We start from the raw sequence: 10,918 nt of genomic DNA, 5'->3' as shown, positions 1-10,918 counted from the left end.
TAGCTTGGGTAGTGCATCACATGGCTCAGCAGCTGACTTGGTTTGTGTATCACAAAACCCAGCTGGACTCAAAAAGGAGCTGACCTAAAAGTGTTTTAGTCATGTGCTCATGGGTTGGAAGAACAACAGAACCCTAGACTAACTTGGAGCTCAAGCACGATGAAAAATGTTTTGCTAAAAGAGATTTGAAATTCAAATATTGAAAAGCTGAAGCAAAACCATTTAAATCTGCACGAAGTCAGACTCAGAGATTAGGATAGATACAACAAGGGTATCCACCAAATCTGGATAGCAAGCAGAGCTGCCATCCTAAATGAATGTGATGCACATGCATGAACTACCTGATGTACATAAGATAAAAACAAATAGCCAGCTAATATATTAGTTTGTGTATCACAAACCTAGCTGGAGCCTCTAAGCTCTAGTCATGTGGTCACGGGTTGGAAACACTACACAACCCTAGACTGACTTGAAGTACCAAGGCAACGACAAATATTTTGCTAAAGGGGATTTGAATTCAAACAGGGGAATTCAAACTAATGATACACAAATAGCAAAAGCATTTAGACATGCATACTTATAGACCTAATAGATTAGGACAGATACACCAAGAGGTATCATCCAATCTAGTATGACAAGCAAAGCTGCCATTCTCAGTGAAAAACATGAGATGCATATGCATAAACTACCTGATGCACATGAGATCTTGGCAGGTCTTCATTCTTCACTTGTGATATCCTTACCATCAGGATATGTAAAATTCTCAGTGAAAAGCATCAGATGCATATGCACTAGTTACCTAGGACACATGTGATCTTGTCAAGTCTTCATTCTTCACTTGTGATATCCTTACCATCAGGATATATATAATAGCTTGTGTCTTGTGTTTTGATCATAAAAGGGATAGCCAACAATCCTTATACCAACATAATACATCTACAACTCTTACAGCAGTAAGCACCAACAATTTTTTCAGGCTTCAAAATGTGACCTGGGCTCCAGCCTAGTCAAGACTTAGGCTGGCTCCGCCCCTGGGTGTACATACGTACTACATTGTGTTATCTTTCAATGCCATGTTTCAAATGTAAATGCTAATGTCAACTGGTAACAGATGAAGCAAGGAATCATGTTATGGTCGTCTGTGGCTTTGGACAAACTTTAATTAACCTGTCATTCAAGTTGCAATCCTCTGTTTATTCTATCACTTTGATGAAGCCGTAAGCCATGCAAATGTGTATAGTGCTATATAGGCAACGTTCACCATCAAACTTGAAGCAATCGAGGAGTTGAAGGTTACAACAGATCTAAAAAAGTCATGTTAGGTCGTCTACCACAGAACTAAATACTGATTATGAAGCTACAACCTCATTAAGTTTGGATCCAAAGCTAATACCGATGCTTTAGGGATCTTAAAAGATTGATTGTTCATGAAGTTTTGTATGGGGGTACAACTAAATTATAGTCAACAAGCATTTGGTATAAAAAATATGACTCGTAGAATAATAGCTGCAGAGCTGGTCCTAGGCTGTTTTATTACATGAAGAAGCAATAAGCACAAGGATCAAGCCGAATCCCAAGGCTTGAGTTCCCTTAGAGCTTCCTTATATATCTCTTTTTGCACCATTCGTTATCATATATCCTTCTAGCTCATAATTCAAGTAAATCTACAGAAGGAGAAGAACAAAAGATAGAGAAGAGCTAGCCAGAAATGGCTACAATAAGAATGTCCCATACATTGCTGGCCATCCTTGTAGTGCTCGTTTCCATGGAAGCAATGTCCCTTGTTCTGGGCCAAGGCAATGGAAATGGAAACGGCAATGGCAATGGTAATGGCAGTGGTAATGGCAACGGGAACGGGAATGGCAATGGCAATGAATCTGATGACACTGCAGTTTCTCACTACGATGTATTGACACCGTTGGCATCCGGACAGGAAAGAGGCTTCTGCAAAGCAAAGGGTGCCTGCTATTACAAGACCCTTGTGTGTCCATCAGAATGCCCTCAGAGAAAGCCAAAGAAGAACAAGAAACACAAGGGTTGTTTCATCAACTGTGGCAGCAAATGTGAAGTGACTTGCAAGTGTAAGAGCCTCCTTATCTATTCTTGATTAAACCCTTGTATTTCCTTTCTACAGTTAAGCTGTTCTCATGTATGTAACATATCAGTATTCAAGATTTAGAGTATGCAACATGTATAACATGTTAAACTGTATGATAAGAAGTTTAATCTTTCACTAATAATTATATTTTTGGTTTTGACAGATAGGCGAGCCAACTGTAATGGGTATGGTTCTCTCTGTTATGATCCAAGGTTTGTAGGTGGTGATGGTGTAATGTTCTACTTCCATGGAGCCAAGGGAGGAAACTTTGCCATTGTTTCAGATAACAACCTCCAAATCAATGCACACTTCATTGGAACTCGACCAACAGGAAGGACTCGCGATTACACATGGGTTCAAGCTTTCTCAATCATGTTTGATACTCACACCCTTGTAATTGCAGCAAAGAAGATCTCAAAGTGGGATGACAAAGTTGACGCACTAATGGTAAAGTGGGATGGTGAGTCAGTCACCATCCCTACTGATGGAGAAGCCGAATGGAGGATCATGGCTGAAGGAAGAGAAGTAGTAGTTGAGAGAACCGATGATACAAACTACGTAAGAGTTACAGTTTCAGGGCTGGTAGAGATGGACATAAGGGTCAGGCCAATTGGAGCAGAAGAAAACAAGGTTCACAAGTACCAAATACCATCCGGTGATTCTTTTGCTCACTTAGAGACACAATTCAGGTTTTCCAACTTATCTGATCTTGTGGAAGGAGTGTTGGGAAAGACTTACAGGCCAGGCTATGTTAGTCCAGTTAAGGTTGGAGTTCTAATGCCAATGATGGGTGGAGAGGACAAGTACGAAACTCCATCACTCTTTTCACCTCTCTGCAAGGTTTGCAAGTTCCAAAGGCAATCTGGACTTGCTCAATACTGATAAATTTGATCAAGAGAAATAAAGACTGTTTCTGGTTTTGAACTATCATGTGCTTATTTTATTTGTGTATCTGGGTTTTATGTAACTAGTTTAGCACTGCAGACAAATTAATGAATAACAAATAATGGCTGCAATATAAAGCTTGTCCGATCCAGATTCTATTTTATTTATTGATCTGTATATTGATCGATCTGTGCTTTGAATGTATCGTGAAAAATCAATAATTTGATGTGTAGCTGCATAGTATTGTTTGTTACTTTGTGAGTTTGTGTCTACATGTTTTGACCAAAACTTGTGCAACCTTTGCTAATAGTTTAGTAATCTTGAGTTCTGACTGACCTTTCTAGAGGCACACTATCAATTTTCCTATAACTCTAAACAGGCACAACTCTAGTGAGATTAGTCATAGACATATGGTAGAAATATTGAGAATATTATTGATATTAATTTCATTCATGAGAATAAGTTTATTCAATGAGAGCTAGACATACTTGGGGATAACGTCTTCCTTATCTCCCACTGTCTATTTACAAGAAGCTTCTACTGCTAAACTCTTTGCTAGTCCTTTACATGGGTCACCAAATGTATTAGTTGAGACTTCGATGCTACAACTCTTTGATCCAACGCATGCCTGTAACAATACCACTTGTCAGTAAACCAACACAAATTAATCAAAGAGAAGAAAAAACTTAGATTTGCACTGAATTTTATCAATATAGCAAGCTAGATCTCACCTTCTGTACAATGGATAGAGCCCTACTGCTCCTACACAAGCCATGGCTAAAGCTCCCGCAAGTCCCACTAGGCCTTCCGTAACTTGCAAACTTGATTGAAGAAATGACTTGATTAGGAAATGGGCACTCAAGTGATAGCCTAGGCCGTGACTTGCTTCCTGCTTTGGAATCTGAGCTCCACATATCTACAGGTGATGGGTGAGACTCTGATACATGAGAGCACAAACTTTCTACCTGTCTTGTGGCAAAAGATAACTGTGTCGGATCACCCCCAACTTCCTCAAATAATACAAGAGTATTGCCACTGGATTTCATCCATGAACGAGGAACGTGGTATCTGTAGGAATAATGATATCAGACTCAAAGTTTCAATTCGAGTTTATCCTTACATTATCTAGCACTTACAATTTCTGAGATGGCATGCCACAGTTCTTTCGGCATTTGTCTGCACTATAAGCTCCTCTGTAGTTGCAATCAGTGCAACCAGTTTTCGGAGCAACATTAGTGGGCCAGTAACGTCCAATGCTTTGTCCATTCACCCATGCCTCACCCTTCCCCATTCCTGTGAAGTCTAGTGCAACAGGGTTACTGCCACCAGGGGCATCAAATTGGGTCTGAAAAATATTACTTCCCCTCGTTAGTATATAAAAGAATTTTATCAAATCACTCATAGTTATCAGTTCCTTAAATTGTGATTAGCCTAGGGTAAGGAAACCCAATTCACCAAAAACGTACAACAGATGCTCTACAAAGCATGTGCAAATGGCTTGCAGTATATAGAGGGGATTAGATGCACTTTTTATGCCTGCATTTCACCGGAACTTCACATTTATTCCAGTACTTTTCAACCCTTTGTCTTAAGGCCAAGTTGATCAAATTGTTACATCCTTTAAAATGATGGACAGAAAATGCACAGCTAAGACACATCACTGGTGCTTTGAACTTTATAAACCGAAGTAAAGCTAGAATATTATAATAAATTACCTTGTACCACGTCAAGGGCTGATTCTTGGGCAAGGTAGGTTGTGAGATCCATTGAGAACTCCCACTCGGAAGATCTTCGTCTTCACCTTTAAGTCCAATCTGCAGCCACAATAATGAAGTTAGTTTTATCCACATGAAGGTACCTATTGTTTATTCATAATGAGTAATTGGATTTCTTTTTGGCAATCAACACCCATCTTCCCTTGGATTTGTATAAAATGACCAAATCTACTGACCTGATATGTCCATTGCTGAGAAGAGAGATCAATAGTGGTGCCATTTGCTGAGCCTTTCAGTTGTACAGGACCGGTGATCCCAGCACCCACTAAGTCAAAGAAAGCTCCATAATTCTGATTGGAAAATTATTGGTTTTGAAAATATAAGTTGAGAACTACCATACAGAATAACATACATGGGTTCCTTTTAAATACATGCATAAAGAAAGATATCAATTTATGCAAACCTGAAGCCCAACGGTCAGACTCAAAAGATCAATTGTGTTCTTGCCAGATGCAAATTCGACAGGGATCTCCACAGAAACCTTGGCATTGCCACTGTTGCCTGTTTCACTCCCTGAAAATGATTAAATCAGAAGATAAGTATGATATAGAACAGTCAAAATAGTACCAAGTGACAGCAGTAGTAGCTAGTCAAGAATTCTGTAACTCTGAAATTCATGATTGTAAGTATCTAACCATTGGACCAGTAATTTAGAGATGAAGGCCTCAGTTTACTTGGTGATTCATTAGATGGACAATTTTGAAGATCTGTTGCACTGTAGTTACAAGATTTAATGGTTTACACTTTATAAGAATTAAAACTAACTTAAAAGAAGGTAATAGTCAATCCTCAATACTGCTCAGAAAATTCCTATCTTAGGAATGATCTCTTAAGATAATATAGATGTATTAGCAAAAGTAACCAAAGCAGCCAACAGAATGACACCAAGGATCTCAAGCAAATACTAAAAATGTAGACAGTTGAAATTTGAAACTTTGAAAGAGCGGATGGGTATAACCAAATAACATGCAAGTCAAAGTACTTGATTTATAGATCACCTGCAAGCTTTCCATTGACAAAAGCATGAAGAGCATGACCAAGCGATTGCACATGAAGATCAGCTTTATATCCACCTTTCACATCAATGCTGCCAAATTGATGTAGAAAGGAAATTTAAATGTTGAAAGAAATCAAGACAACTAGCTAGGGAAATTAATACATCTTGAGAAGCAATTGTACAAACAATAAGCTTCCATACCTGGTAGAGTACCACAAATAGTCACTTTTATCAGCTGTAGTGTTTATCTGCTCCAATAATCCCACTCTGGTAAATGCATCACCCTTTGAGATACCCACTGGTTCATTTATCCAACTCCAGCCTGAGCCGACAGCTTCAGTGGGCTCAACATCAGCTGAAATTGATTGACGTGTGAAGCTTGGAACCATAGTGGCAGTGTTAATCTGTCATGATAATATTATTTAGCTTGCTTCTGGAACGAGCATACACTTTTCTGAACACCTCTGAAGGAAATCATGCACATATAAGCTAAGGGGGCAAACCTTTGCAGTGTTAATCACTACATTTTTGCAGTCAGGTAAGATGCTCACAGACCATGCAGGCAATTGATATGAATTGCCATTGAAAGTCACAGTGGCATCAGATTTGGTGTCGACATTGGCAAGAAATGCAGAACATACTGATCCTGTCTTGTAAACAGCTGCCTGCATGTACAAATAAATTAAAAGGTATTACATTTTAATGATATGCTAAGCATAAAGGTAAAGGCTAGAAGCTGTAAGATCAGTAGAACATTATGAAAAAATTTTGGAGCTCTCCAACGATGAGTCTTGGAAGCAACAGCTATACAACTTTTTACTTGGGAAGTTATCATTTCAGGTTCCCCATATAGCAGTTCTCAGATATTCTAACTTGTGTAAGTTGTAAGCTCTATTGCTCTGTTTGGCTGGTAAACAGTAAATTGGTCGTGCCAAATCCAAACTACATTTTTCCATATGGAGCCATTCACCTAGGCTGGGATCTCCAAGACCAGAAGTTTAGCTACATATTCTTATGATAGCCACAAATCAGTCTAACAAGAGTAAAGGATTCTACCTCAATGTTTTGACCGAGAGAAGAAATTGTTGGATCAGTGGCCACCATTGCAGGTTCACAAAGCTTTATAGCCTTATGCACATCTTTTAGATGACCCCATTTCGGCTGCCTAAGAAGTCCTGATATATAAATGAATTGTTAAGTTGATACTCCATGGTATTTGTAATGCTGACAGCAACTTTTCTGAAGTGAAGCAGGTATATTTTGTGTTAATGGCTTAATAAATTTGTCTTTTCATAATAAAAACAGCATTTTAACATTAAAATATAGCCCATCCTCTTGAAGTCCTGATTTCGAAGCACCAGGTTGACAGCAAATATCAGTTCATGCACACACTACTACTGACGAAGAGTTACATATAGATAGCTAGCAAAATGGCCAAAACCATCACCAGCAATAAAGCATTAACACAGAGATACTACATACCATACTCATCAAGTGGAGCATCATAGTCATAACTTGTAGCAATAAAAGGTCCTCCACTAGACCGCCCAAAGTTGGTTCCACCATGGTACTGTTGAAGATCAACAAAGAACAAATCACTTCATGTTTTCTTCCTGGTTTAAGACGCTATATTGAATTTTGTCCTAAAGCATTGAAACATTCCTATATTAAATGAGAATAAGCTCCATATACAACTGCAGTACCACTGTACCATATAATAATTTTGGAAAGTTCCACCTCGCTGGTAGAAGCGTGCTACAGCAAATGCAAGGTCTTCCACCAGTCTCTGAGGTACAGCACCACCAAAGGAAAGAAACCTAGTGATGACAAACAATTTGAAGATTACTTCAAATTTAAACAACAATTCTTTTGAAGTACCAACAATTAAACATCCATTGTCCAGGCCCCTTACCATCCACTCCAATTCTCAGTCCAAATTTTGGGTGTACTGTTAGAATTAGGGGAAAATTGATCGCAGTAAAATCCATTGCAAGTGTTGATCTGTAAAGAAAGCATGATGAGAATGAACGCTATTTTACACAAGGCAATGCAATACAAATGAAAAGTGAACAACAGTCTTACCACTGAAGAAGGAGCATCTGCTTGCTGGCACATGACCCAGGGCACCCCTGTATCCAAAGACACAGCCATGTTTGCTGCCCAATTAATGTAGGTTTTGGCAGCAGGCCCATATGCTTTATCAATGTTTCCATACTCGTTTTCGATCTGAGATAATTGACAGCCAACAATCAATCTCCTCTAGAAAATACCAAAATTTCAAAGGACCAATATTGGGTAAGGTAACAAATTCAGATAGATAATCCAACCTGAGATAGAATGATAGGTCCTCCCTGAGATGCATAAAGCTTCTCATTCTTCATCATTTCAACGATTTTGGCCGTGAACCGCTGCATTTCTGCCTGAAAACCACAGATTTTCAATCAAACTAATGAAGTAGAGAAAATAGCAAAAACACACACGAGTGAGCAAATTGTGATAAAGGGATTATAAACCTTGTAGGGCTCATTATCAGTCCGCAACTTTATTCCGGGTATGAAGTGCAGCCACAGAGGAAAGCCACTGTTCAAAAATGGAACACAAACACAATTGCATGAAAACTCTTTATTCCCAAAATGTGGAAAAAGAGAAAAACAAAAAAAAACAAAAAAAAAAAAGGAAAAGACCAGTCAGAGCAATTGAGCAAGAACTGGAAAGTTTAATAATGAAAATTTCATACCCGTAATTCCATTCTGCGCACACATAAGGCCCAATTCGAAGATGCACATAGAGCCCTGCTTCTGCCACTGCCTTCACAAATCCAACCAAATCGTTCCTTCCCTCAAAGTTGTACTGCAAAATTCACATACAGTGAGTCACTATCATCAAAAATCCAACAAGAAAAAGAAAGAAGAAAAATTAAAAGACTTTTTTTTTTGTTGCTAAGAAAACAAACCCAAGTATAAATACTAAAACCAAAGACAAAGATTCTTGCTTTTTGATTACTTTACCGACAATTGTACAGTAAACCAAACCCCAAATGGAAAAAACACATGAACAATCCGTAAAGCTTCAATCTTGATTGATTCCCACATTCCTGAAACATAAGTAAAAACAGACCTGGCCTCGAACTGGCTCATGTAAGTTCCAAAACACATAGGTCTCGATCACATCCAACCCTCCGTCCTTGGATTTCTGAATAAGGTCCGGCCACATCTGCACCCAAAAACAAAACACTAAACTTCAACATGCATTGATTCAAAAGCAAACCAAAAACAGAGAAAAAACAGAGAGAAATGAACCTCTGGAGTGCTACGAGGGTAGTGAATCGAGCCAGAGACTAACACTCTGCGCTTTCCATCGATCACAAGCGCCCTGTGGTCGTAACTAACCGTCGTGCAATACGACGCCGTTGCCAAGACTCCCACCACCAAAAGCACCACTAGCTTAAACTCAACTCCTCTCATTGCCACAGCCATGGCCTCAACACAGGAATATGCTGAAAACCCGGTTTGTGCTTCAGCTACTATTTAAACACAGCAGAGTTCTTGGTTTTCCGGAAACAGTTTGGTTTCTTGGAGTGGTGGTTAAATAATGGAGAGTTATTAAGAGACGGTTTCTTGCAGCATTTGGTTTGCTTCTGATGCTCTTTGCTGTGTTGTGTTGAAAAAACAAACACTAAAACAATCACTACGCACTGTTTTGATTTGCTTGGCCGCTTCCTGAAAGCCAAGGCTTGGAAACGAAGAGGGTGACGATCGGAGAGGCGTCAGCAGGGTCACTAATACCGTCGTGTTCTTGGCCTGGTTGGTGTTTCTTGTGCTTCCTGTGGCGCTTAGCTACTCTATCAGTGGTGCTCACCTAATTCGAGAAGGGGAGTAATGAGCGCCTGAAATATAGAGGAGGAGGATTGGTTTGTTTAGCCTGCCATGTCATTAGTGTACTCACTGAAACTCGCAGTAATTATTTGACTGCAAGTTTCCGTTTCATTTCATGCCATTTTTTCTTTTCTAGCCACAGATATTTTCCGTTTTTGTTTTCTTTCTGGGTCAGAATTATATGGTAACTCACACAGTCACACTATAGAGCAAATCTAACGAACATGACGTTGGATTATATCTTGAATTTGAAAAACTTTATCCTTTATTCCACTATCTGAAATTTGAAAATCTTTATCTCAGTGCAATTTTGGTGACACTATAAATTATTTAAGGTAGTTAATAGTAAAACTTAAGGGGGGTGTATTATATATAGAATCAGTGAAAGTTTTAAAAAAGTCTATGGAATTTGAAAGTCTAGGTATATTCAATACAGACTTTTAAAAATCTATCAAAGTCTGGGTGTATTCAACTAGATTTTAAAAAATCATTATGAATTCCACCAAAGTTCAGAGGTATTCAATTAAGACTTTTTAAAATGAATAGAAGTTCAGATGTATTCAAAATATCATTCATACTTATGGAATTAATAACTCATGGATAATTGTGGACTTTGTAGTGTAAATTACACACACCAAACTCCAATATTTTTCCATCCACTAGAGCAAAGATTTGGAAAAGTCTACGATAGACTTTCTCTTTACATGTGAATAGGTTAATCCTACAATACATCATCTTTTTTTTTTTTTATAATATTTTGTGCTATCAATGTTCTATTCTACCTATTCTTTTCAATGTTTTTTGAATATTAATATTTTGTTGTATTTCAATTGTAATGCTTGGAACCCTCGATAACCTAAATGTTATATACTAACTCTTGATATTAGAACCACATGATCATATATTATTATATTAGCGTACATGAATTAAACTGTGAACATCTAATGTCCCACTTTAGAATATGTGTCTTTGATTAACGTACAAGTATGCATGTTGTTAAGTTAATATAGTTTTTTTTGTTACTTATGTTTATGTATTTCAATCAAATATTACAACGGTATGCATCGAAATTAGATAGATGAGCACTAAACTTATAATCGGTGTCATTATGTGTTTGTCATTGCATCTTTATTTTATTTTTTCCTTTTATGTAACTCTGTAAGTATTAAGAAATCTATATAAGTCATTCATATGAAATCTGTAGATTTCAGAAATCAGTTAAAGTCTGTGATTAAAAATCGATGGTTTTAAGAAATCAGTGAAAGTCTATGAACTTTTCAAAGAGTCT

At 38.0% G+C, this 10,918-nt stretch overlaps 1 protein-coding gene and 1 pseudogene across 2 annotated transcripts in view; one reads left to right on the top strand and one right to left on the bottom strand.

Annotated features, from left to right (window-relative positions):
- The first annotated feature begins 1,708 nt into the window (after nucleotides 1-1,708).
- Nucleotides 1,709-3,117, top strand: LOC101295409. The gene is made up of 2 exons (XM_004296155.1): nucleotides 1,709-2,081; nucleotides 2,262-3,117. Exons 1-2 carry the CDS (start codon nucleotides 1,709-1,711, stop codon nucleotides 2,978-2,980), a joined length of 1,092 nt encoding a protein of 363 aa, XP_004296203.1. The 3' UTR covers nucleotides 2,981-3,117.
- Nucleotides 3,118-3,405: 288 nt separating this feature from the next.
- LOC101295121 overlaps nucleotides 3,406-10,918 on the bottom strand; it is a 141,616-nt pseudogene continuing 134,103 nt past the window's right edge. The window contains exons 22-40 of the transcript XR_184393.1: nucleotides 9,055-9,251; nucleotides 8,873-8,968; nucleotides 8,493-8,605; nucleotides 8,269-8,335; nucleotides 8,083-8,175; nucleotides 7,838-7,981; nucleotides 7,668-7,756; nucleotides 7,467-7,572; nucleotides 7,238-7,325; nucleotides 6,812-6,930; nucleotides 6,259-6,420; nucleotides 5,957-6,159; nucleotides 5,757-5,845; nucleotides 5,162-5,271; nucleotides 4,935-5,048; nucleotides 4,699-4,797; nucleotides 4,120-4,328; nucleotides 3,715-4,051; nucleotides 3,406-3,611 (exon numbers count right to left, since the gene is read on the bottom strand). The product of XR_184393.1 is annotated as an uncharacterized LOC101295121 (transcript). The remainder of the gene's footprint in view (nucleotides 3,612-3,714; nucleotides 4,052-4,119; nucleotides 4,329-4,698; nucleotides 4,798-4,934; nucleotides 5,049-5,161; nucleotides 5,272-5,756; nucleotides 5,846-5,956; nucleotides 6,160-6,258; nucleotides 6,421-6,811; nucleotides 6,931-7,237; nucleotides 7,326-7,466; nucleotides 7,573-7,667; nucleotides 7,757-7,837; nucleotides 7,982-8,082; nucleotides 8,176-8,268; nucleotides 8,336-8,492; nucleotides 8,606-8,872; nucleotides 8,969-9,054; nucleotides 9,252-10,918) is intronic.

The sequence above is a fragment of the Fragaria vesca genome, linkage group LG3 (assembly GCF_000184155.1).
Source record: "Fragaria vesca subsp. vesca linkage group LG3, FraVesHawaii_1.0, whole genome shotgun sequence".
Taxonomy (NCBI): Eukaryota; Viridiplantae; Streptophyta; class Magnoliopsida; order Rosales; family Rosaceae; genus Fragaria; species Fragaria vesca.
The sequence above is the reverse complement of the archived record's forward strand: the minus strand, read 5'-3'. Positions and strand labels throughout refer to the sequence as shown.